At 39.1% G+C, this 27,440-nt stretch overlaps 1 protein-coding gene across 1 annotated transcript in view; it reads left to right on the top strand.

The window, feature by feature from the left end:
- stag1a (STAG1 cohesin complex component a) overlaps positions 1-27,440 on the top strand; it is a 49,417-nt gene that overhangs the window by 19,703 nt on the left and 2,274 nt on the right. The window contains exons 2-31 of the mRNA XM_062439692.1: positions 13,041-13,254; positions 13,645-13,765; positions 13,944-14,096; positions 14,306-14,402; positions 14,513-14,589; positions 15,765-15,969; positions 16,476-16,627; positions 16,918-16,991; positions 17,210-17,333; positions 17,566-17,664; positions 17,793-17,872; positions 18,337-18,444; positions 18,607-18,721; positions 19,062-19,179; positions 19,437-19,540; positions 19,918-20,010; positions 20,364-20,657; positions 21,410-21,480; positions 21,650-21,818; positions 22,983-23,075; positions 23,859-24,033; positions 24,201-24,340; positions 24,892-24,993; positions 25,137-25,285; positions 25,650-25,778; positions 25,905-26,107; positions 26,199-26,367; positions 26,505-26,621; positions 27,118-27,232; positions 27,353-27,433. Coding sequence (XP_062295676.1) covers positions 13,226-13,254; positions 13,645-13,765; positions 13,944-14,096; positions 14,306-14,402; positions 14,513-14,589; positions 15,765-15,969; positions 16,476-16,627; positions 16,918-16,991; positions 17,210-17,333; positions 17,566-17,664; positions 17,793-17,872; positions 18,337-18,444; positions 18,607-18,721; positions 19,062-19,179; positions 19,437-19,540; positions 19,918-20,010; positions 20,364-20,657; positions 21,410-21,480; positions 21,650-21,818; positions 22,983-23,075; positions 23,859-24,033; positions 24,201-24,340; positions 24,892-24,993; positions 25,137-25,285; positions 25,650-25,778; positions 25,905-26,107; positions 26,199-26,367; positions 26,505-26,621; positions 27,118-27,232; positions 27,353-27,433 — 3,756 coding nt within the window. The 5' untranslated portion in view covers positions 13,041-13,225. The remainder of the gene's footprint in view (positions 1-13,040; positions 13,255-13,644; positions 13,766-13,943; positions 14,097-14,305; positions 14,403-14,512; positions 14,590-15,764; positions 15,970-16,475; positions 16,628-16,917; positions 16,992-17,209; positions 17,334-17,565; positions 17,665-17,792; positions 17,873-18,336; positions 18,445-18,606; positions 18,722-19,061; positions 19,180-19,436; positions 19,541-19,917; positions 20,011-20,363; positions 20,658-21,409; positions 21,481-21,649; positions 21,819-22,982; positions 23,076-23,858; positions 24,034-24,200; positions 24,341-24,891; positions 24,994-25,136; positions 25,286-25,649; positions 25,779-25,904; positions 26,108-26,198; positions 26,368-26,504; positions 26,622-27,117; positions 27,233-27,352; positions 27,434-27,440) is intronic.

Below are 27,440 nucleotides of genomic sequence, written 5' to 3'. Positions count from 1 at the left end.
CACACACACACACACACACACACACACACACACACACACAGAAAGAGAGATGTAAAATTGAATCCCCTTGGGTTTGAGCTTCATGTTACATCAGTTCAGCCAGTAAGTGGCTATAGAGAGTCGATAGGTGAAAGTTAAGCAGCTTTAGCTTTTGCCAGTCTGTTTGGGCTCTGCAGGAGCTGTGCATCTGTCTGTTTATCTGTTTTGAAAAGTTGAGATGATGTTGAGGGCACACAATCTACACAACAATCTGTTTTCTGTATGTGACTGGGCACTTCACTTAAAGAGGCTTTTACGAGTAAAAGGTTTCTATACGTTGAGCATTGGAGGTAATGGTGCACTGTATTGTGGTTGAATGCATAAAGTACAGATGTGGCTTAGCTGCATTGAAATCTTTAGTTTTGCTTGGTTTTTTTTAGCCCTGAGTTTGAGGCTGGAAACATTCGGCTCTTTCTGCTTGAGTAACTGTAGTGTATCTCTGTGACAGCTTCGCTAAAACAGGTAATAACACTCCTGTCATGTGGAAACCCATCAAGGAAAAGGTTCTTGATCTCTCGGTGTGTCCGCGCTCTCCCCCCAAGCTTTCCTAGAGCTCCCGGGCTTCCTAGAGCGAGTGGAAACCGCAGTTGATCGTTGTCTCATAATTATTGGCCATCTTTTTTTATTTTTGGCTTTTGAAACGATCGAGTCCATTTGTGGAGAAATTCGTGTTTGTTACATCTGAGAGCGCTCACATTTCACCCTGAGAACTGGGATGTAAGCCATCTGTTTTTATGGAGTTTTCATTTTAATAAGAGAAAACTGCTTTTTTTTTTGCCAATGTACAGCTGGAACAAATAATAGATCAGCAACTATTTTGATATCTGATGAACCTTTGAAGTCATTTTCGAAGCTATTCTGCCAAAACTCCAGTGATTCTGCTTCTCAAATGTGAATATGAGCCAGTTTCGCTAGTTCTCTGTTACTGTAAATCTGGAGATGCTCACTCTGGGAAACTGAGACGGGCATTTTTACACTTGATTAATAGGAAATGAAAATAATAGTTGTTTGCAGCTCACTTTAATGTGAGCAATAGGCTTTGTGTTGACATTTTTTCCCCCAAAGTAGCCTACTGTGGTCTGCCAGGCAGAAATAATGGCATGTGAAAATAATTGAGTTTTCCTTCCCAAGCCTGAATCACAAATTACACTTGTGCTCTGTCAGTTTTAAGTTCCTGAGCAGATTTTAGGTGTAAAGAGTGCTTTCTACTAGCTTTTTTTTTAGCTTTGTGTGAGCTCATGTAGGGCCTTATGAAATGTGTTTTAATTTGGGTTTTTTTCTTTGTTTTCCACTTAAATATTTCTGAATTCTGTGTTTTACTATTCAAACACATTTTGACATCAGAAAGAATGTCTAATCATGCAATGGATGAATACAATTTCAAAAAATCAATAAGAAAGCATGAAGAAGTCAAACAGATACATAAGCGCTGTGGTCTGAAGTCATCTTTCACATGTTTGTGTGTGCCATGAAAAGTAATAATCACATAATAACATTAATAAAAAAGAGGCTGATGGTGAAGGCATTTCCTCCTGAAGTCAGAGTGAAGCCACTAACTAGCTGTAGGGATGGCTTAGGATTTTATCTTTCTCATCCAGACTCTTATCAGTCTGCTTCATACTCTTAGTCTTTTTGAGTTATTATTTAAAAAAAGAATGAATTCAGAACAGGATTAGAATTTATTTATATTTTAGATATAACAAAATATTGTTTCTAGAGCAGCAACAGTAAAGTCACACAATAATATCTCACTGGAAACAAATCTGAAATGTCAGTAAAATAAATAATATTCCTGACATCAAAATCGTGAGTGAAGTTTAGAAAAGATAAACCTCCAACACAGACAGCAGAGGAGTGGAACAGAGCGACCATAAATGAGACCAAAACACAGCGGAGACTCTCAGCATGTTTCTTTTTTTTTCTGTTTCTTCATCTCGAGTGCTGTGAAAAAATACTGTGTCTTACAATGGTGAGGAAAACCGTGATTTTTAAAGTTTCAGGTAGGACTCAAACGCTAAAATCATTGCTCCACACGTCTGAGTAAGTGGTTTATAAAAGCAAAGCAAACTGAGGAACTCTTACTAGGCTAACAAGTTATTTCAATTAGCTACAAATTACACAAGGATTGCATTTTCTTCTGGGTTATTTTCCATTCTGTTAGTTCTTCGTGTTTCCATGACCATATTGCTGTCATGCGTGGTCTTAGTGGGAAGTGTTAATACTCTGCTTTACTCACCACTTTTTCTCATATGCTGAACTATTGACTGCAGAGACAGAAATAGCAAGCGAGCCTTCATCGGCTTTATTGACGGCAGAGCATTAGATATGTATAGTATCTGAGCAACTGCCCCTTTTTTTTTTGTAAGTCTTTTTTTCTTTCTTACTTTGCTAATGCCTTTTTTCCCTCTTGGTGCTATTAGTGGTGAAATCCAGTCTTATGATTTTCTGTGTTGACTGCCGCACAAGTGTACATGGGTTTAGCACACTCTGTGTGTAGAGATAATGGCCAATTAAAGCAGATGCAGCACAGGTTATAGTTGTCAGAAGGATCAGCCAGCGGGGAGCACGACGGCAAGAAGGTGTGTGTGTGTGTGTGTTAGTGTGTTCATGAAAATATTTGCATCACCAGCTCGTTTTTACTGAGCCAAATGCAGGTGAAAGCAATAATCACCTCACTGTTATCACCTATTAAAATCCTCTTTGAGGGGCCATTAAAACATTAAATCAATTAAATGGAAAGTGGAGCTCAGTGTTACAGAGAGGTGCTTCACATTATTATCATATTTGCTGTGTTGTTGAAACGTGTATGGTGGTGGTAGTGAAAGTGTTGAGCCCACATGGCTGCTGGCATCCACTTCGCCCAAAGTGTCACTGTGACAAGTGTGGCTGAATCATTACCAGCTGTAGTGGCGCTGTACTGTGACTGACCCTGTACAGGAGGAGGAGGAGGAGGAGGGGGGCACGAGGAGAGAGAGAAGTCCCCTTTACTGAAACAACACAAAGTAATACATGCTGTACACTGTGGTGAGATCAATCTTTATTGATCTCATAATGATGGAGGTGTTTCTGTAAATGGGTCAGTGACAGATAAGGGTTGGTAAGATGAGCAATTTAAAAATATCTTTAAAAATAATAAATAAATAAATATATTTTTTTTTACCAAAAGTAAGACTGAATGCTCCTGAAAATGCCAAATGGTGTAACCACAAAAGAATGATAAATATTAAATATTTCATCCACTTACAGTGTATTTAAGTGTACTTATATAAATAATTACTTCTTTTTAAAACATAAACTGAAAAGGAACATTTTTGGGGTATTTCTACAAATTTTAAAGCATTTTGTCAATATTGAGCACAACATATCCTTAAAACAATCATTTGTACTAAAGTTTTGACAAATTATGTAAAATTTGTTACAAAACATAGTGTTGCATTGCCAAGTGGATTATTTATATTCCACATTTTATTTTCCTGTATTTAATCAGATTTTTTTGAAAAAATACAATTGACACTGGGTTGTATTACGTCGTTGACCCTAATACACTCAAAAAAACAATTTTCAATTAACAATATAAACAACAAATTACTCTTAACTCCATGGTCAATTCAAATAAACAATCAAACTCCCACCATATGCATTATACTGTAACAATGTTAAAACATGTATTGATTTGTCAGTAAAAATGGCAAACATTTGTTCGCGTGAATATTTCCTTGCTCTTAAATTTACTGCAGTGCTTTTCAAGTGCTTTTTCATATTCAAGTAAAACTTTACAGCCCTACAAAACAGTGCAATTGCAACATTCACTACACTGGCTTGTCCTACGAATAAGGTCAACCTGTAAATGAACAGACAGAATTCATGTTATTAAAACAAAGATCTAAAACATTTAGTCCCATGTTTATATTTGATTATGCAGTGAAGAGTAGGGTAAAATAACAACTGCAGTATAATAGCATGCATATTTAGATGTACTTGCCTGAATGAGACTAATGTTGCTATGTTGAACAGTCACTCCTCCTATGTAGCCCTCAATTTACACTCCAATGGCTCATCATGCAGTAGCTATATCCTGGGCTTGACATGTGGGGATACAATTCCCTGCTGTATTGTTCTGATTCATGTTGATAGAAATGTAACTTCATAAGATTTAAAAAAAAATAATAATAATTTAAGTTTTTTTTAAGATTTAAATTACATTTGTTTAAATAATAAAACACTTGAACATTCCCCTTGATTAGATGTCAATTTAAGTAAAATACAATGTTACTGAAAATAAGCAATAAAAAACAAAGCATGATACTGTGAAGGGTTGACTTCCTAGCAGAGCAACAGGACAGCTAACATTAGCACAGTCCTGTTGTAGCTTTAATTAAATATTTGCTGAGCAATATTTAACATATATAAGAACAGCTTCTTCGTTTGTTCAGCAGCCTAGCAAGCATGTTTCAAACTCATTTCAGTACATTCAAATAAAAAACTTGCTAACATAAAGCAGCTGCACCGTTAGCTTTGAAAGTTAAGGCAGTTATAAACAAGAGTGCATATTGCGCCGAGCAAACACTGCTCTCTCTCTTACACACAGACCCATATAGTATCACAAATGTAGAGAGATGATAACTAGTTTACACGAAGATATTCGACCATGAAGAAGTTCCGAAACCCCCGGAATGAAGCGGCAGAAGCAGCTGCAGTCACCGTCTCCTCTCGCTGCTCTGACGCTCTGAAGTCCGACCGTTAAAATTGCGCGGGTCTTCTTTGATTCAAATCTGCTGTAGCCTATGTTTAGATTAATTAAAACTTACTTACCATTTTTAGGTTTATGTGCAGTGATGATAAAACATGTAAACAGTTAATCTAGTATATTTTACAATACCAAAAAGTTCTTTTTTTGAGTGTAGAGCTGATGAGATCCAGTGTTTATTCTCCATTTTTTTTGCTTTGAGACAATGAAGCCATATTATTTTCAGCCTCTCTTTCACAGATCAAGGGCTTCAGGTCACTGTGAAAAGACAGTGGCTTTAGTGAAACTGTTTTTTCTTTTTCTTTTTGTAAAACCAAATTTATGCTTTATGCCGTCAAGGTGTCTCAACACAAAAGCCTCCGGCATTGGAACAGATTTATTGCTTTTGAGTAGGAATAATTCACACATTGTCGTGGCACCGCTGCATCTCTAAACGGATGTGTCAGACATTATCAGGTTGTCATGTATTCACTATACCTGCAGTCATTCTGTTTTTTGTTCACTCATTAGCATCTCGAAGTAGAGTGATGACAGAAGTGCTTCACAAGATCACAAAATAATGGCATGTATTTCAGCATTAGCAAATTTGGATTGAGATTTGTTTTTGGGTTGTTGTTTTTTTCATCTTCCTGTGTCGCCTTCACCATCATTCATTCACTTCTGGTGGCACCTTCAGCAGAGGTATTAAGCGTCTACTGGGCGTTCAGACTAAAGACTGAATTGCATTAAAAAACTGTTTTGGAGGCGGTGTGTTGTTTTCAGGGTACAGAGGCAGCTTTGAGAAATAGATTCATGAGTTTGAAGGTTTATATTGTGAGGAAGGGATTTCTGGATGGTCTTTTTCTCAACTTTTTGTGCTCTGTCGAGGTTTTGTTGAAATTAATTTAATGGCTGCTGTTTTCCCCCCACATTTTTGCCCGTCTGACTACAACTGTATAGGTGTTCCAACTGATGTAATTATTGATTAACCCACCAATTATTTTCTCAATTAATTGTTTTGTCTACTAAAATGTCAGTAAATATCCAATCCAATCCAACTTTATTTGTTAAGCACTTTAAAACAACCACAGTGGACCAAAGTGCTGTACAGAAGAATAAATAAAAGACATAAAGGCTCACATGAGGCATAAAATTACATATAAAATACAAAATAAATAAATTAAAAGACACAAAACATCGGTAAAAATAATAACCTTACAATAAAAACAATCAAATCAAATAAAGTCAATGTCTTACAAGGTGTCTAAGGCCAAGGAGAAGAGATTTAAAAACAGACAGAGAAGAGGCCTGTCTAATGTGCAGAGGCAGATCATTCCATAATTTAGGAGCCACAACAGCTAAATAGTGAAAATTCTTGTCAAGACTCAAAGGTGACGTATTCAGGATGTCTCGTTTTGTCCGACCAACAGTCCAAAACCCAAAGATGTTCAGTTTACTATCATGTATGAGAAAGAAAAGCCAAAATGTCACACTTGAGAAGCTGAAACCAATAAATGTTTGGCATTTTTGCTTAGAAATGACAAAAACGATTATTTGATTATCAAAAAACTTTTGACCTTGTCTTTTTGGTCAATCAACTAATCAAATAATCATTACAGCTCTAATAAAACAGGCCTGTGTTTTGTTGTTTCAGGTCTGACAATTAAAACCAGTTTGAGCCATGAATTAATGATTTTTTAGGCTCATCAGAAACCATAGAAACTACTGCACAGTGCTTTATAATAAGTAGCATTCACAGTACAAATAATCTAACAGCATTCTTTGGTCGATCCAGCGTCTTGGTAGATGAAGTTGTTGAGGCAGGTTTAAAAAGAATTTTGAGGTGAGGATTTGTTGTTAAGTTTATCACTAATTGGACCGAATGATGAAACGTTCGGCTCGTTTAAGCTACTTTTGTGATGAGTGTGTTTGAACGTTAAAGAGCGAAGAAGAGGAAAAAGTCGGTCTTGAAACAGCACTGAAACAATCCTATGAAACTCTGTGAGATTTTACGAAGCACTGATTGGATCTGTAACCGGTCCCGTTTCTGTTCTGCTTACCCCCCTCCCTCCCCTTCTGCTCAGTTTGGTCCCTCCTGCCTCCACTCAACCAATCAAATATGCCTTCACCGCCGGGCTTATGACCCATACCGGTTGCTATAGCAACGTCGGCCTGCCTCCCAGAGAACATGTCATGCATGTTAAGTGGTTCTTAGATGCTCACTCGTTGTCTCTCTGTCTTGCTCTTAAGTAGAGACACACACACATACACACAGAGATGATGAAGTCACTCCGCAGATAGTTAATACGAGGGTTGTTTTTAGTGCCTCTGAAGCAGCACTCATAACTGCTCCGCCTAACCTCTGGTGTGTGTTTGTCAGTTTAAGAGTCAGTGCTGAGTATCTCAACTCAAAATAAATTTCTTAAGAAAAAATAAAATGTTTTTTAAAAGGCTAAATAAAGTTTTTGGGAACATCATCACAATAAAAGTATACTTCTTGATGTGTGTATATACTTGTAGATAGTACAGTATTCCAACAAAGAACTGTGCATAGAGTTACATTTATTTATATATAGTGCCTTTTAGTCACAAAGTGCTTTACAAAGGCAAGATAAAACGTACAAAAAAACACACATACAAAATATATGTTTCTCTATTAATAATAATAATATTGTAATAAGTAAAAGTCATACAAATAAAATGCTAAAGCTAAGAGTTTTTGCCGTTGACACTTTGTTCTGTGATAATGACACAGCGTTGTACAGCTTGTCATTTCCAGTACGGTCACTGGTTTCAGCTTCTCCACCAGTCAGCCTTAAATCTACAAGTTTTCCAATAATAAATCTGCAGGCTAGTTTTTTTAAACCATGTTTTAGAGAAACAAAACAACCTGCGCAACATTATTTGGTCCAAAGAAATCCACGTTAAGTTTATTTGGGGCTTCTGGCTGCAACGTTCCCCATAAACTGAATCAGATTTCAGCTTTTCTGCCTACATCACGTTTTGAAATTGTTCGTTTATTTAAGGTTTAAATCTAAGCTCAGGAGAAGTTTTCATGAGCAATTTTTATTACAGCACAGGATCTCCTGTTGCTGTTTGACACCCTCTGTGAAGAAATACAAACACACACACACACACGCTGTTACACCACCTGGAATGTCGGGGCAAATGTTTTGAAATGCTTGGAAGTCGAGACGCTGCCCTCCAACCAGCTACCAGCTGTACAAATGTCTGCATTCCTATCAGCAGAATTAAGCTCCTCCACTGGCTGGGTGTGTAATTGTTTTTGTAAGTGTCTGTGAATGTTACAGAGTGAATATTTTGTTCATTGCAAGGCAAATACGTTAATCCTGTCTTTAGTTTAGTTAATCTAACTTCTTATACTTTGCTCTCCTCATGATTTATTTCGATACCCGTGCTGTGCTGTAAATGGAGCAGCTGTGATTATAAAGTGTGATTTTTTTTTGGGGGGGGGGGGGCAAGGCATGTGTGGTGAAATGCTCTCTTTCATGATGTGGGTAAGATTTGCATGATTTACACTGACTGCAACATGTTTTTTTTCCACCAGTATCTACCCCATATACTAGGAGGAAATCCAAAAATTCACCAACTTTCATTATAAATCTTTCAATAGTACCTTTCTAACCCCTTTCAGAGTGCTCTCAGTGTTTCTCCCATTCATGAAAACATTTCCTGTAGTCGTCTCTTTGTCACTGTGTCTTGAGCAGCCTGCGTTTCTTCCTGGATTTCTCCCACGGGGGCAAATCTTCTCCATTTATGTCCCAGTTTTAGTTTCAGCAAGCTTTAGGCAGACGCTACCTAGCGGCAAATCCATTACCTACACTCCTGCTCCTATGCTATCAATGCTTCTTGAAATCTTTGAGTCCCACCTCGTTATGTACTGAATACTGAGATGGCACCCATTTATCTGAGTAAAATTCAGCCAAAATGGTTTACTTGCTTCTTCTTTTAATTCAACATTCAGCCTGCTAGACCCCTTTATATTAGAATGACATCACACTCACAATTGACTTTTCTGGGTTATGAGAAAGATTTACAAATGTTAAACTTTCATGGTTTAATAAATTAATACAAAGAGAAATATTGTGGGAGGGTTTTTTTTCTTTTGCAGTACCGCAGTTGGCCACTGAGGCAAATTGGCAGCACTGATTGACGGTGCCATAATCAACTCTCTTAAAGTCTAAATGAAACCTCCTCTTAAGAGTATTCAACTTTTGTATTGTGTTACATTACTGAGTGAAACAGGATATAATTTGAAGACAAGATAAACTGTAATGTCCAAAGGGAAAGTTGTCTTAATAAGCAAAAGTGCTACACAGACCTGCAGTCAAGAAATACATGACTATACAATAAATAGTGGAAAATATACATGGCTGACAGGACAATACAGAAGTGCCCTAATACAAAAAAGTGCTGCATACAACGATATGAATTACAAATATTGATTGATGGGTGGATGTCATGATAGTATTGTTCAAATTGGTCCGAGCCTACATAAGCACACATCATATTTAGTTTTACAGGAATTAAACAGGATTAGATTTTGATGTAAGAATACAAAGAAATAGATTTTTACACATCAGATGCAAAAGCACTAAATACTAACGTTAACAAATTCGTTCTTTTTCTCTCGCAGCCACAGTCTGGTCATAAGATCTTAACAAGTCAGTGCTGTTATCTCCCACAGTGGAAATGTACAGTATGTGGTCCCGGCTCATCACATCACAGTTATAATGCAGCAAACGGAGAAAGAGCTTTACATGTATAATTCATTGTTCTGCCTCAGTTTGTCTAAAAAAAAAGAGAAGAACTTATGTATGAATTTGTTTATTAGGAGAGTTTGTAGACATTTGTGGCAATAGATGAAATTGAATTGAACTAAAAATGGGAGAGTGAGGTGTAAAGTGAATGTAGTTGACAGCTTCTATCCAATCCTCCAAAATTGAGGAACAGCTGAGGAGAGACTCACTGCAAATTATTCATAGCCCCTGTTGCAGTTACTACAGTGTGTGTGCGTGTGTGCGTGTGTGCGTGCGTGCGTGCGTGCGTGCGTGCGTGAGAAAGCAAGAGAGTGCCAGTGTGTCGACAAAATGAGGAAAGCTGATGTGTATTGAGTATTGGTCAATAACAGCTCTCTCTCACTCACTCACTCACACACACACCCCCTTTTCTTCGGTTCCTCTTTGTAAAGCTCAGGACGGGAAAAAAAACATGACAAAAAGAATTGTTTTAACATAAAATTGGCTTTCTGTCCATTCAGTGAAAGATAATCTGATGATAACCGGGGGGGGAGCATGTCGGGGTAAAAATATGAGCGAGCAGCTGAGATGAAGTACAGACAGGAAGACAGTAAAGGGGTGGTGGTGGGGTGGCACCCCCAGCAGTTGAGGGGAGAGTTAGCGGATGGGACTGTGGTGAAATTACATAATAGTCCCGCTTCCTCTGTGTTTTTCCTCTGTCAGTCATTCGAAGCTGCTTGACTTTGGCTTTGATCCCAGTTACCCCCCCCCCCCCCCCCCCCCGTTGTAAACGAGCGCTGATCACCTGTTTCCATCATCACCTCCACTGCACGTCAACATCTCGATTACGTTCAACTACAGCAGGCGCTGTGAAGGATGTGTGTTGTAGTGTAGCAGGATTAATCTGCAAATTAAAATCGCTCAGGATGATTAGACGAGACTAAATGAGGTGATGATTGATTAATGCCAGCGCATTATTGCTGTCATTTACTTCCCACTTTCACACAAGTTTTTAGCTGATTTCTTTTTTGACCTTTAGGCATTCCTGTGTTTACTCTCCCAATTCAGCTACTCCAGTTGTTGCTGTACTATATCTGTGTTGCTGATTTTGTACCATACTCTATATATTTATTGCAGGCACTCTAATACCAGCATCTCCATAACAGTTGCATTATTTAAATGATTTCTAGCAGGCGTTTACTTTTAGTCTGTGCATGAGCACACTGTATGTGTACTTTGGATATATTAAATATAGCAGTCAATGTTAAACAGACCAGTTGTACCATTTATACTGTTTTAATGGAAAGTTCCTTTTTTGTCTCTTTTCATATTTTGTCACCAAATCCATATTGGTTAAACTTTTGCACCATGTTTGACAGTCCAGAATTTATTTATTTATTTATTTTTATTTCATATTTTAATGAATTGTTGATTTAGTTGGTCACAGTCCAGCATCTAAATTAGTTTTGCTGAAACTTAGAGGATTACATTACATAGTGATAAAATTTAAGGGGCTTGCATCAGAGTTTGGTGATGATAGCAGGAGATTTTATCCTTTTTTTCTGTGAGCTTGAGAGTATGTTTTTTTTTTTAGAAGTCAGGTTTTGAATGTTACATTTTTACTCCTATTTTATTGAATATACCTTCAATGCCATTGCTGGCACAGAGGTTATATGTGAAGAAAATCACTTTCAGGGTAGATAAAACCATTATTCAAAGAAAAGCATGTGGATTCATCATCTTTTATTGTGATCATTTCTGCTTTTTTTTCCATCCATGTTTTTAAATTCTGCTCCACGACAGATGGGATATTTTCCCTCAACATTAATATGTGCAGCCATGTCATCAGATTCAGTAATTCAGGTCTGCAGCAGGAATATAAAGTGTCAAAATCAATAGGAAGCTGTGGTTGCAAGCCGGTAAAATCCCAACCATTAAAACCCTGCGGCCCCACTGCGGCCCTGCCTTTTGAAGTTGAGTGATTTTATTAAATATTCTTAAAAACCGACAAAACACCAAAGAGTTACAGACTGTGAAAAAAACCTGACCATGCTTTGTACTGATGTAAATCCTCTGATCACCTGGAGTCTCTTTTTCTCATGCAGTTTGTTCTGATGTGAGACCACTGTGCCAGACGGAGATGACTGTGTGTGTGTGCGTGTGTTCGTGTGTGTGTGTGTGTGTGTGTGTGTGTGTGTGTGTGTGCATGCATGAGTGTAATTCAGTGTGTTGACAGAGAGGGCTCTCCTGCCTGTGCTATTCCTCAGTACAAACACTGTGTGGAAGACAGTATTTAAATACACACTCTCTTAGCCTGCCCCCTACTGTTGCCCAGACCTACTTTATAACACACACGCATACACTCACACACACTCTGGGGAAAAATACTCTCTTAAAACACTTTAAAAGTGAGCAGAAATGAACTGGAGCTAAATTGTGAGTTAGATGAGTGTTTGGTGATTTTTCTTAGTCCACTTTCTCCCAGTTTAAACCCAATTAGACAGTTTGGAGATGGACTTTGAGACAGAGGACTTTGTGGATCATACTGCCTCTGGTGGTTAGGTGTGGTATTGCACCACCTCTGCTCTTTGCTCCCATTAGAATATAAACAAGTAGACAACATATGTTTTAATTAAGTTAGTTGCAAGTCTACTGGGTGAATATTTGCATTTGCTGTCAGCTTTACCTGCAAGGCATTGTGGGATTGTTTTATAGAGTTTGCATGATGTGTGGCACCTGGGAATCTTAACAATGCAGGCCTTAAATAGCTGGGTATCAAATTTATCTCCACCCTTTGTCAAACAAAGATTCTTGACTGTTTCATTCTTCTTTTTTTAATCAGAGGAAAACACATGTCTCTGCTTTTAAATTTAATTTTTTTTTAGCATTTTACTTTCACAAAGTTTAAAATGATGTCGCAGCTTGACATTTTGAGCTGGTCTTGCTTTAAATTCAATAATGTTTTTCTAAATGTATGGACTGTGATGATTTGTAAAGAAAACTGTTTCAAGTCTCAGAGATGTCACTGAAATTGTTTGACAGCATCACTCCTGTGAGCCGATCCTCCCCACACTCCTAATATTTTGCCGGCGTAGTTCTCAAAGCGACCAGTTGGTGTCCTCCTCTCCCCATTTCCACCTCCACACCTTGTTCCACCAGAATGAAAGATTGGCCCATCTCTCTCGCTCTCTCGCTCTGTCTCCCTGCTTTCAGTGACATTTTTCAGTTGTGACACTTCTGAGACTGAACCTTGAGATGTTATATAAACTGTCAGATGTATAACAGTGTTGAAACTGTTAGAGCATCACACTTTAATTAAAAACAAAACAACAATAACAGTAACTTTACAGCTTCTCTAAAGTGTCTAAATGAGATTTGCCTGTATGTGCACATGCTTAACTATTGCACATACTTCAGCGTAGCTCCAATAAAGCACCCACATCATTAGTATCATGGTTGTTACTTGCTTATTTATGCTTTAACATCATTTTCTCTTTTTTTCTGTATTTTTTCAGGAGCTGAAGAGAGTTAAGTGCCAGAGTGCAGTCAGTCCTGGAACCTTTCTTCCCTGCCCCTCCAGACCTTTCCCCCATCCAAGCTGCTGTCTTGTACCCTTTGCCTTTGGACCTAAAACGCACTCAGTCCTGAAGACACACATATACGCATTTAGACACCTCACCGCCACCCCCAACTTGCCAGGATGATCACCTCAGAGCTCCCTGTCCTACAGTGAGTGAAACACTAACTAAGGCACAGGAAAAGAAAATCTAAAACATGAACTGTAGAACAAAATTGAACACCCAATTGCAAACATGTTGTTCTTCATGCTTTTGTACATTAGATGGATGTTATTAACATTATAATGTCACTGTAGCCCTTTTTGAAACATTCCCCTGAACCTTTGCTTCAGTTTTTGAGTGACTCACATTTGCAGTGTGTAACCAGAACTCTAAAACATAATCCTTGCACAAGATTTCTAAACACAACTATTTCAATGTTTATATTTCATAAAAGAAGACAGTAACTTCACTGCCAATTAATACATTTTTGCATAATCTGTCTCTTTTTATTTAAAATTTCATCGGCTCTGTTGCTGAATAAAGTGTTTTGCTTCCTCAGGGACTCATCCAATGAGTCTGGGGCAACAGATGCAGTGGGCTTAAGTATGAGCATCGGTGAGATAGAAGATCCAGAGGCGAAAGGAAAGAAGAAGAGAGGGAGGCCTGGAAAACAAGCTCCGGTATGAGGCTCAGTGTGTGTTGTGTGCAAGTTCAGAAAGAGGGAATTAGTGATGTAACCTCTGTGTGACTGTCTTGGTTTTTATGTGTGATTGTATGTGTTAATTTGTGTACCCGTTTGTCTAAATGAGTAAGAGTTGCTTTTTATCAGAGTTGTAATCAACTTCTCCCTCCCTCCAGGCCAATAAGAAGCCCCGGAAGTCGCCAACAGAGAAATCCGTTGGCATACCAAGAGGGCGAGGGAAAGCCAACGGTGTGGCTCAACATAATGGAGACGGTGGAGACCCCGTCACCCTGTTCGAAGTGGTTAAACTGGGCAAGAGCGCCATGCAGGTGGGTGCATGTGGGCTTAAAAGAATGTGTCCATGCTCAAAATACAAACTTGAAACCTAAATGAAAATATCTTTTAAAATAAATCTGTACAGTGTTCTGTTTTAATCAAACATTTGGGTGAGCCTCATGTCATTTGAATTGAGTTTTTCAAGTTCACACATGTGTTGGACATATTTTAAAACTTAACTCTTGTACTTGTGTTTGTATAGTCTGTGGTTGATGAATGGATCGAGTCGTATAAACAGGACAGAGACTTGGCTCTGCTGGACCTCATCAACTTTTTCATCCAGTGCTCAGGTTGCAAAGGTAAGACTACTGCAACTTAGTGTAATGGCCCTTTACAGAAATATCATGTTCTTTGTGCTGGTGTCAGACAACTGGAATAATAATCTGACAATAATTGAAATCCTCACCAGGCACTGTGAGGATTGAGATGTTCAGGAACATGCAGAACGCCGAGATCATCCGCAAGATGACTGAGGAGTTTGATGAGGTAACGGAGAGAACTTCATGTTCAGCAGTATTTATTAGAAATGCTAATTTATGGCCTTTCAATTGAAGCTGTGTGCTCAGTGTGTGCTCTTCTCAGGTTTTGATTATAGCAGTGAAATTATGCTCCACTGGATAATTAAAGCTACAGTGCTTAAAACAGACAGACTAGTTTATTTTCATATCTAATGTAAGTTGGATGTTTTTTCCAAGTCTGAACAGAAATATTTAATGTATCATATTTAAACTGTCAATGTAAATCACACATTTCAAATGAGTTTTCATTTATTTTACTTTCTTTAACCAACTTCCAACCACATGACACATTTTTGACATCGGATAGTAAAACAAGCAGAGGATAGAATAACAAACAAATAGCAGTGGTTGAGCAGATGAAAGGACTTCTGGCCTCTTTCATTGTTAATAAACACGACCAGAAAATCATGGCAAACAGCCAGAATGATCAAAAGTGTCCATGTTAATAAAAATCACGTCCCAAAGCATGATTTTATAGTTTAATAGCAGCAAATAATACAACAGTGTGAATAAAAAGAACTGTTTTGGTCACTTGTACATAATAATATGAACAGTCGATCTGAAGACACGCAGTATGACAGTGGAGGGTAAATAATGGGCCATGGGTCAAATCTTAAGCTAATTTTCCCCTTTTTTTTAACATGACTTTTTTGTAATTGTGTGTGGATGAGCTATCAGATGTTTAGTCTTGTGTATATTCATGTTTGAGTCATTTTTTGCCAAATGAATTTTAATTTAAGCTGCTCTAAGTCTGTGAGCCTTCATTTCATGAAACTACTTGAACCCACAGATTCAACCCTGAAACTGTTTAAATCAATTTTATTCTTGAATTAATTATAAGAAATAAACAAACAGAGCATATTAACATACATACAACACAACACCATATTAAAACCATATTAGGTTGTTCTGTCCCACAGTTAAACATGACTTTTGACCTTATATTTGTCTGCTGGCTGAGTAGAAGAAGACCAGTTTTTCTTTAAATTAACTGTGACACTGAAGTGAGCAATGACTATTACATTTACTATCTGCAAAGAAATGTTAATCAGATAATTCGGCAGGATGGTTGCTCACCAGCACCAAGATCCTTTAAAGGTCCGTCTCTCTCTGATCACTTCTTCCATGTTTTTTTTTTAACAGGACAGTGGTGATTATCCTCTCACCATGCCCGGGCCGATGTGGAAAAAGTTCCGCTACAACTTCTGCGAGTTCATCAGCGTTTTGATCCGCCAGTGTCAGTACAGCATCATCTACGACGAGTACATGATGGACACAGTGATCTCACTCCTCACAGGATTGTCTGACTCTCAAGTCCGAGCCTTCAGACACACGTCCACATTAGCAGGTAACGGCACCAATTTGATGAGTCTATTTTGTGGCCACAATTTTAAAAAGACATGTATTTGTGCAGCACTTTGCTGAACATTAATTACAGTAAGTAAATTACACACACCTCCGTACTTGCTGGCAGTGAGTAATAACACCGCTGTCATAATCATAGCATAGTTCAGCCTTGTTGAAAGAGGCTCACAGTCTGTGATGACAGTAAAAACGATTAAAATCCAGCGAGATTAACAGTAGAACATCCACCTGTCACTTGAAATTTAATGAAACGTGTGACTCAACTGCTTCACTTTCAGGTCTTCATGCTTTTGACAGATTAGACTCTGACTATTTAGTGTGCTGCAAGTTCTCTGTAATTCATTTCTGGTATACTTTTGATATTGCACAATTTAATCTAGACGAGATACAAAATGTCCCACATACAATCTTATTTCCTATGAGCTGCAGTCTGAGGCTTTTTGAGTGTGTATTTATCACTGAGCCGTGTATGTGTTTGCCCCCACGTAGCAATGAAGCTCATGACGGCGCTGGTGAACGTGGCGCTGAACCTGAGCATCCACCAGGACAACACCCAGAGACAGTACGAGGCTGAGAGGAACAAGATAGCCGGCAAACGAGCCAATGAGAAGCTGGAACTGCTGCTACAGAAAAGGAAGGAGGTTTGTTAGCGTTTATGTGACTTTTCAGCTATAATTGTGTAATTCAGAGTATTTGTAAGCAGAATGCAGAATCTCAGGCATTACATTGAGATATACTGACTTTTTGTTATTTTGTAATATCTAATAAGAATGCCAAAAGTGCACAGGAAATTAAATTGTTTTAATAATTAGGAATTACAGCTGTGATCACTGTTAATCTTTAGCTATACTGCATTGTATTACAGCATGTTTGTCAAATGTCTTTTATAAATGATGTGTGTATTTCTGTGTTTTTTTTTTTGTCTGTACAGCTTCAGGAAAACCAAGATGAGATTGAGAATATGATGAACTCCATCTTCAAAGGCATCTTTGTGCATCGCTACAGGTACAATTCCTGCTTGTTGGTGTTCATGTGGCCATCGTTATTTCAAATTTATTTAAAGATAATGTTACTTCAGATTGTTTTAGTGATGCTTAACAGCAGCTTACTATCAGTTTTAATGATAATAGTGATGACAAACATGTCGGTAACAGTCAAACGTTGCGTATCAGAGCCAATGTGGTTATATAAATGAAAGTGATGATTGTCTTCTTGTTTCACAGAGACGCAATTGCTGAGATCAGAGCCATCTGTATTGAGGAGATTGGAGTATGGATGAAGATGTACAGCGATGCTTTCCTTAATGATAGTTACCTGAAATATGTTGGTTGGACACTACATGATAGGGTGAGTCACACAGACAGTCTTGTTTAAGCTGAAAAACGGTTACATCTTTCCTCATATGTCCTCGAGACTAGTTTGAAGATAGTTTTATAGATATGTTAGTGCACCACTACTGAATGAATTTAAAGGAACTGATGATATTTACACAAAGACAGAATGTTAAACCTTCAGCCCACCAGGTTCTGCTTTTCTGTGATGTTTGCTCAGCTTGAACTGTCTCTCCTCTTTTTTCCAGCAAGGAGAGGTGCGTCTGAAGTGTCTGAAGGCTCTGCAGAATCTGTACACAAACCGGGAATTGTTCCCCAAGCTAGAGCTTTTCACCAACCGCTTCAAGGTAATGCCAGCAAGAACGAAAAAACCGAATCATGACTCACTTAAAATAAAAAAAATGTCTTATCACTAAAGAGAATTTGCTTATTGATCCCAGTTATTTCCCTGTGCAAATCTCATCTGTTTCAACAGGACCGTATAGTATCAATGACACTGGATAAGGAGTATGATGTGGCTGTGGAGGCCATCAGATTGGTCACACTCATTCTGCAGTGCGTATCTTTTATACTGTTCATGACAGGCAGGAGTAATACAGTATTTTGATCTTGGTTCATTTTGTTTATTATCACAGAAATGTCAAGTTATCAAAAGCACACACGTTTTTGGTCACTTGTTAAAATTTGGAGGAGACAAGGCCCATAAATATCCTGGATACTTACCGCAGTTCTTTGTGAAACTGAACACATAAATCACTGTTTCAGGGGAATGCCTTCATGCTTAATACATTTAGTATTAATTTAAGTTTTTCAGCTGAATACATACATGCATATTTAATTTGATTTGGTGTCACCATTACAAAGCAACAATTTCAATCCCTAGTCTCAGTTTCCTCACAGTTAAAGTCTATTGTACATGGCTACCCTGTTATTTGTATTCTCTTACTCCTTTTTAATTTTTACTGAGGGTGACTGAAATAGATGTGCTGAGTGTAACCCATTTTGACTGTTTGTTGCAGGGGCAGTGAAGACGCTTTGTCCAATGAGGACTGTGAGAATGTGTACCACCTGGTTTACTCTGCCCACCGGCCAGTGGCTGTCGCTGCTGGAGAGTTCCTGCACAGGAAGTGAGTCCATCCCGAGGCCTCTGAATGATCTAAATTAAAATGATTTTGAACTGAAAGAAAGTTTCAGTTATATCTTATTTGCCATTTAATTGTGGTGTATATCTATTCCTCTTTTCTAAATTTCCCTCCTGATTTCTCTTTCTCTCCCTCTCTGTCTGTCAGATTGTTCAGTCGTCACGATCCCCAGGCAGAAGAAGCGCTGGCAAAGCGCAGAGGGAGAAGCAGTCCCAACGGAAATCTCATCCGCATGCTAGTGCTCTTCTTTCTGGAGAGTGAGGTAACACTCACAAACAGTTTTGTGCACCAACACATATTGTAAAGATACTTAAATGAAGAAGGATTGTTTAATGATTATAAATAATATATTGTTATTTGTATTCTTTTGGTGTGGTGGAGTGCGGTAAAACTATGAAACTGGCACATTTACATCATTGGAGAGGCTCTCTATACGGCTATTGAGAAAAATGTATTATCATGTCACAATGAGATGAGACATTTTTGCTGTAGTTTGAGGATGTTGATGTAACAAAATTGATTTTAGTCACAGTTTTTTTTTCACAGTGTCCCCAAAACCTGCACACGTGTACTCAGTTTGGTTTCTGTGTGTTTGTGTGTAGCTCCATGAGCATGCAGCCTATCTGGTGGACTCGTTGTGGGAAAGTTCTCAGGAGCTGCTGAAAGACTGGGAATGCATGGCTGAACTTCTGCTGGAGGAGCCTGTGCAGGGAGAGGAGTGTAAGACACACACACACACACACACACACACACACACACACACACACACACTTGCACCATTCTTGGCCTCTCTTTAAGCCTATGAAGTGAAGAAGAGATGATGCAATAGTATTTCATTCCTTGAAACTCCCTCTTGGTCTCTTTTAGTCATTCTCTTTTCGACCTTCACTGACAGTCTAACTCTCCCTTTTATGTCCTTGTTTTTCTTTTTTCTCTCTTTATGTCTGTTTTCTTCGCTCCTCCTCATCTTTATGCAGTGTTGTCAGACAGACAGGAGAGTGCACTGATAGAGCTGATGGTTTGCACCATCCGGCAGGCAGCAGAGGCACACCCGCCTGTTGGGAGAGGCACCGGCAAACGGGTAGGTCAAATACACACACACCATACACCTCAGCCATTCTGTCAGTACTCAGTTTGAGTTGTTGTAAGAGGTTAGTAGAAGGTGAGCCAGCTGAGATGAGAGGCCACGTGAAAATACCTGCAAAGACCTCGAGCAACACTTGAAAACCTGTTTCCATTTTCACGCGTTTTAAGGTCTCTTGTATCAGTGTCTGCTCAGGGGGCAAAGAAGGGATAGCAGAATTTTCCGACATGAATAACTCATCATATCATCAATAAACACTTTCTGGTCATGTTAAGAGGACAGAACTTTCCATTTTGTTTAACTTCTAACACATTTCTTGCCTATTTTTACACACCCAAAACATTTGGCCTTAAGTTTTGTCTCTGTGTGTCCAGGTGCTGACAGCAAAGGAGAGGAAGACCCAGATAGACGATAAGAACAAACTGACTGAGCATTTCATCATGGCTCTGCCCATGCTGTTGTCCAAGGTAAGACCCATCATAGCTGCAGCCTGCACAGGGCCAGCAACAGAGAGAATAATGGCACTGATTAACAAGTGGGCTGGGTGATTGATCTGTTAGTCGAAATAATTGATCGAGGTGTTACTTATGTATTTATGGGATGTGTTATTGAATGCGTGTCACTCTTGACAAGTGTGCTGGCTAAATACTTAAAATGTTATTGACCATTTGAGGAGCAGAAACAAAGTGTCAGGTGCGGATTGATTGGCCGATTTGTTGGGTTGTTTTCTCGCTCTGTTCATTTGTTTTCAGCTTGTGACCTGCTACACGTCCTGACTTCTTTATTTAACTCCTGTCTCTCCATCTCCTCGCTGCTACAGTACCAGGTAGACTCAGAGAAGGTAGCCAACCTGCTCCAGATCCCCCAATTCTTCGACCTAGACGTGTACAGCGCCGGGCGTATGGAGAAGCACCTGGACGCCTTACTGAAGCAAATCCGGCTCGTGGTGGAGAAGCACATCGAGATGGACGTGCTTGAAGCATGCAGTAAGACCTACAGCATCCTCTGCTCTGAAGAATACACCATCATGAACCGCGTGGACATCGCCCGCTCGCAGCTCATCGACGAGATGAGCGATCGCTTTACACACTCTGTCGAAGAGCTGCTGCAGGAGGTATGAAGGACAGGGTGGCAGGTGTGGGTTTGGGAGGGAAAGGGTGTACTCGTGATATATGATGTCTTTGAGTGAGGCTTGTCTTTAAAATTCAGCCTCAAACTGCAGAGGAAGGCTGAAAGTGTGCAGACGAATAGACGTAGACAAGGTGTGAACTTCTGTCTAAGCTCTTTTTTTCCTTCATCACACAACTATGACTGACACTGAATTTGTGAACAACTAAGTGCAACACCATGACTGATGTTGCGGAGTGTGAAAGTGTGTGTCTTTAAAATCATTTTGCTCTACCTTTGAGTTTAAAGGACAGGTTCACAATTTTCATTTTTGTCTCAAAACAACAATCAGGAATCCAAATTAGCATTGAAACAGTGCTAGCTGTAATCGTTCTTCCTGTTCATACTGAACATTAGAAGATCACTTCATAATGCACTTACACTGTAAGTGATGAGAAAACAGAAAACATTTTAAAAAGGTTTATCTTATGATAATATGAGACTTCAGCTGCCTAAGTTAGTCAAATAATGTGGATGTTTTCCACAGTTAGTCTTTCTGTTCAAAAATTCCATCTCTGAGTATCAATGGACAGGGTTTTCCTCTTCAGCTGCAGTGGAAGGATTGTCAAAATGTTACTTTTACAGAGTACACACTGTCAGTGTCTGGTCTCCATCTTTTGTTTAGTTTTTTTTCTGAATTCAGGTAAGCGGATATAAAGTCTAGTCCTTTTGTACTAACAGATGTTTGATGTGTTGCAGGCTGAGGAGGCTGATGATGACGATATCTACAACGTTTTATCTACTCTCAAGAGACTCACAGCCTTCCACAAGTAAGACACTTTCTTTACTTCTGACCTTTCATCTATTCCTCGAACTTAATAACAGGATGCTATTATAGATCAAACGATAACAAACTCTGCAGCGCCATGAGGTACTGTAAAGTTGAATGAAAGCACAACTGTGAAACCGAATGTCTTTCCCTCTTGTTTCCTTCTTCAGCGCTCATGACTTGACGCGGTGGGACTTGTTCGGGAACTGCTACCGGCTGCTGAAGGCCGGTATCGAGCAGGGCTCCATGCCAGAGCAGATAGCCGTCCAGGCCCTGCAGTGCTCCCACTATTCCATCCTCTGGCAGCTGGTCAAGATCACAGAAGGGGCTCCCAGCAAGGTGCTGAGCACACCTCTCACTGACAGAGATTTAACACCTCACTCAGATACCAGATTTATACTCAGTCAGGGGCTCAGAGTTACTTCTGAGCCTCTGTGGCCCACAGGGACAGGAGCTTATCTGTATTTCTGCAGTGGAGCAGCTTAGGTGTAAAAAATCTATCTCACTACTGGACGGGATGCTGATCCCTGATCCAGGGGCTTACCCTCAATGTATCTCATTTAACACCTAAACACCACACAGGCAGCAGGTCCCAAGGCTGATTTTTGTGGTGGACTGAAGTCTGAACCTCTGTCAATTTGTTTTATAAAATTTGAAGTTCTCTTTAAGGCTCAAACCTTGCATAGAGATACCCCATAAGCATCCATGATATGTCATGTTGCTCTTACCCATTAACACAGATCAGCTTTTTAAACTTTAATTCATAGTCCTACAGAGTGAGTGACAATCACACATTTGAAACAAGCACTCAAAATTTAAAATACAGCTAATACCTTTAGCACACATGTAATCAAATAGAAATGTGTGTACAAAATTTGATGCCATTTTTAGGAATCAGTGGATATTCACAACTTAATTTAAACTAGATATGAATCAGTCTCTGCTCCTTCCTTTTGCAACATGTACATTATGTACCAGATCTTTTTTATTTTTAAACCTGTTTATTTGATATGGACCACACTGATTGATTGTAAATGAGCCTGTGTTTGCTCAGAATGTACATTTTCATATGTTGTGTCTGAACAAATGTTAAAAATGGACCATAAAATGAAAAACTAATGCTATAAATACAAAATACAGCATAGTAAGTGTGCACATAGTGGTAGAGTACACAACCACTAATAAATAATGGTACAGTATAACTTATAATAGTAGTCATGTCCTGTGGTTTGGACAGATAATGTGTCAAGAATGAAAAAATAAATAAAACTTTATCATCATTAATCAATCAGCCATGTCCCGCTGTACTCTCTGAGCCCTTTGACAGACTCAACCCGCAGGAACATAAGCGTATTGATTCTTCTGCATCAATGAAATCTGTTGACGATAGATACAATTCATTAAAGTTTGATTATCTCATTGGTGCAATTATCCGGAGCGAGACATTTTAGCCTTGACTGTGTGTGTGTGTGTGTGTGTGTGTGTGTGTGTGTGTGTGTACAGGATGACCTGGTGGCTCTCAGGAGAGTAGTGAAGTCTTTCCTGGCTGTGTGCCAGCAGTGCCTGTCCAACGTCAACACACCAGTCAAAGAACAAGTAAGAAAACATAACACCCATCTTCTTCTGACATCTCTGTGGACATTACTGTCAGAAACAGTAGTTGATGGTGAATAAAAACCTTGTTTCTAACTGGAAACAGTGTAGTTTGTCATCTACAAACTGGTCATAACCGTCACAATGTCTGCTACTGAATACTGACGATGACAGATTGATTTGTTCTGTTATGTATGTTAAGGATAAAATAGACTGTAGAAATTGAATTGAAAAGAACATTTTCAAGACTTTTTATTGTTCAGAAAGTGTTTTCTGTCATTGTTCCATGTTGTGATATTTGTTGTTTAGAAGAATGAGCTTCGAAGTCGATGAATGATTATGTCCACTTATGTGGCTCAGGCACAATCAAGATCCATCATATTTAACATCAGCCAACTTCTGGAAGCACAATAGAACTTTCTAAACAGTAACTGAGAGGAAATCTTGTGTTCACATGTTTATCTTTGTTTATGGAACACTTTTCAAAACTTGGGTCACAATGTGTTTCACACAAGGAAGCATACTTAAATCAACAAATTCTTATGTAATGTAAGATAGATCAAAGTAATGAGAACATTTGGGTAACACATTTTTAAGATTTTAAAAGTGCAGCCTTATTTTCTCATAAGGATCCTTTTACCTTGATTATCCAAAAGACAATGGATGATCATGAGTGGATTTTTCTTCTTTGCCCACAAAAAAATCATTCATTTACTTTAACAAAACAAGCAAGTTTTTGTTAACATTTTCCATCAAACCCTGACTCTTCCTTTGGCCTCTGCTCAGGCGTTCATGCTTCTCTGCGACCTGTTGATGATCTTCAGTCACCAGCTGGTCTCTGGCGGCAGGGAGGGCCTCCAGCCACTGGTCTTCAACCCAGACAGCGCTCTGCAGAACGAGCTGCTTAACTTCGTCCTGGACCACGTCTTCATCGACCAGGATGATGAGAGCCAGAGCATGGGTAAGAGAGAGAGATCTTTCACAAGCCCCCAACCACTCTTAAAAGAATGCAGGTCATAAGGAAAAGATAAAAAGATGAAAGGAAAGAAAAAGATCCAAAAAATGAACAAATAAATCAACAAAATGCCCCATTTTATTCAACACTTTCCTCTGCTTTTCCATTCGTAGAAGGAGACGAGGAGGATGAGGCCAACAAGATCGAGGCTCTCCACAAGAGGAGAAACCTGCTCGCTGCTTTCTGTAAACTCATCATCTATGACATCGTAGACATGCCTGCTGCTGCCGACATCTTCAAACACTACATGAAGGTGACTGTTCATCTGTACTTAACATGATCAACATAAAATAATAAGGCAATATGAAAAGGACACATAAAAACTGGAGAGCACAGTCAGTATGGGAATGGGGTCAAAACAAGAACATGAGGAAGAACAGTGATTTAAAAAGGATAAAATGAAGAACAGAGAAAACGTGGCTTAATGTAGCTGAAAGCAAAGACTGAGTCATCTTTAATCTTGACTGTACTAGAGGACAGAACAGACATTTACAGTAGTTTTGATATCCTTAATATCTGTGATATCCTAAAAAATTTAATGTGAAAATGAGACTGTATACTGTGGAGTGAAACTTATTTATCTTGCTATCATATTCATTATAAAACAATGATGTACAGGTAAAATAAACAAAGAGATTTAAGAAAAAAGAAAGTAAATTTAGCTCAAAAAAATGAAAAATGGTGACAACCAAAGTCCAAATTTTAAGTTATTTATATCAATTAAGGTTTTCTGTGAAATTGTCAGCTGAAAATCTCGGAGATTGAACATTAGTAATCAAATTAAACTTATTGTTTTGTTTCTAGTACTATAATGATTACGGCGACATCATCAAGGAAACTCTGAGTAAAACCAGACAGACGGACAAGATTCAATGTGCCAAGACGCTCATCCTCAGTCTGCAGCAGGTGAGTCGCTGACAAAGACTGAACACAAGATACAAACACAGTCCAGCTTGTAATTCTTTATGAGTGCTCTTGTGTGCACATCCACAAACCTTTTATCAATGGACTCTGCTGTCTGTCTGTCTGTGTGTGTGTGTGCCTTTCAGCTGTTCAACGAGCTGCTGCAGGATCAGGGTCCCAACCTGGACCGAACATCATCTCATGTGAGCGGCATCAAGGAGCTGGCCCGACGCTTCGCCCTCACCTTCGGCCTGGATCAGATCAAAACCAGAGAGGCTGTCGCCACGCTGCACAAGTACGATCATGAGCGCAGTAGATCAGGTTTACGGCTGTAATCAGACCAAGAGGAAATCAACAAAACCAGAACTGATGTTAAAGTTTAAGTGGAATTAGAAAGTTCTTAGATAAATGTAAAAAAAAAAAAGTGCAACTTCTTGGTAATGCTTCCTTAAAATTGTAAAACAAAACTTGAACATGTTACTATTTTATCTCACTGAAGAGTTCCTTGAAAAGCCCAGACCAAGAAAAGCCATCTTCAAAACACTAAAACATTCAGAATGTCAGAAAACCAACTTGATATCCAAACATGCAGTTTTTCTCACTATCTGTCTTCCATATTTCCCCTCTTTCTCTATCCTGTGCTCTTTCTCTCGTGTCAGGGATGGAATAGAGTTTGCATTTAAGTACCAGAATCCTCGGGGTCCAGAGTTTCCTCCGATCAACCTGGCTTTCCTTGAGGTCTTGAGTGAATTCTCCTCCAAACTAATCCGCCAAGATAAGAAGACAGTGTAAGTGCTCCCTTCTATCTTTTTTTTCCTCAGGGAAAAACTCAATCTGTCACTTCAAACCTGTATCTTTTCATTTCAAGCTTGATGAATTCTAACTAAATGCTAAAATGCTGCACATCTCCACAGCCACTCTTATCTGGAGAAGTTCATGTCGGAGTCGATGTCGGAGCGTCGGGAGGACGTGTGGCTGCCGCTGATCTCCTACAGGAACAGCCTGCTGACGGGAGGAGACGAGGACCACATGTCTGTCACGTCGGGCTCCAGCAGCAAGACCGGCTCAGTCCGCAGCAAGAAGGGACGACCGCCAATACACAAGAAACGCATCGAGGGTGAGCAGTTCAGCACACACTTACAGAGACGATGGTTTCGGTCTGTTACGGCAAAAAAAAGACTAAACTTTCTTTTTGTGTTCATTTTCAGAGGAGAGTAGTGTGGAGGGCTCGTGGCTGATGCGTAATGACACCTTACAAACACCGGGGGCGCTGCAGACTCCTCAGCTCACCTCGACAGTCCTCAGAGAGAACAGACCAGCTGAACACTTGCCAGACCCCGACTCAGAACCCGGATCAGAGAACGACTTCGTACACAAGTCAGTGCACGCACATACAATACAGTACAGTACTCTACATAGACACATTTACATATTGAATTGTAAGGAATTCAGCTTTTTATAATATAAGCAGAAATACACAGAATGAGATATAAAAGTGTGTTGTTGGTCTTCAGTCCTCAGATGCAGATGTCGTGGCTCGGCCAGCAGAAGATGGATGAGGTGAGCAGGAAGGACCGGACGGCTTTGAACTACATCAAGTCACGCAGCAATCAGGGTGTCCGGCAGACTGTGTAAGTGTGTGTTTTAGTTTTGGTATTTGATGTCAGTTTTTAACCCTTACATACTGTTCATAATTAGTCTCTGTACATCATTTTGGAGCCACAAATTAATCATTAACACCTCATTAGTCTTTATTAAACTTGTGATTAATCCCTGATTATGCTTTCGAAGAGCAGAGAGTTTACTCTTTAGATTTTACATTTTATGTTGATGGTCCAACGTTACATAACACTGGAGAACACTTTCAATAAATGACACTGAATAAACTATTTTTTTAATGGTGCTTTTTGAATTTTTGAATAAATATGAGTCAAATACTCAATCAAAATTTGTAACAATGGTACATAAAATATTTGTTAGAAAGTTAAAATGTCACATTAAGATAAGTCATCACGTTTTTGGCCTGTTTATTTTTTTCTTTAAAATGCAAAAATGGGTCAAATTAGACCCTGTGCAGTATGTAAGGATTGAACAAAGTCATTACATCAATCTCTGTCTCTGCCCCAGGCGCGGGCTGATGGAGGATGACGCAGAGCCGATCTTCGAGGACGTGATGATGTCATCGCGAGGTCAGCTGGAGGACATGAATGAGGAATTCGAAGACACTATGGTGATCGACCTGGTCAGTAAACATCGCTTTCTGTGCCTGAACTTTAGTTTTGAAATTCCAGATTATTTTGTCTGATTTTCTTCTTCTTCTTTATTAAATGTCTTACTTTGGGGATTTTTTTTGCCGTTCTAGCCGCCATCAAGGAACAGACGTGAAAGAGCAGAATTAAGACCAGACTTCTTTGACTCTGCAGCGATGATTGAGGACGAGTCGGTAAGTA

This window comes from Scomber scombrus, chromosome 19 (genome assembly GCF_963691925.1).
Source record: "Scomber scombrus chromosome 19, fScoSco1.1, whole genome shotgun sequence".
NCBI classification, from domain to species: Eukaryota; Metazoa; Chordata; class Actinopteri; order Scombriformes; family Scombridae; genus Scomber; species Scomber scombrus.
Note: the sequence above shows the minus strand (reverse complement) of the source record. Positions and strands in the feature narration are given on the sequence as shown.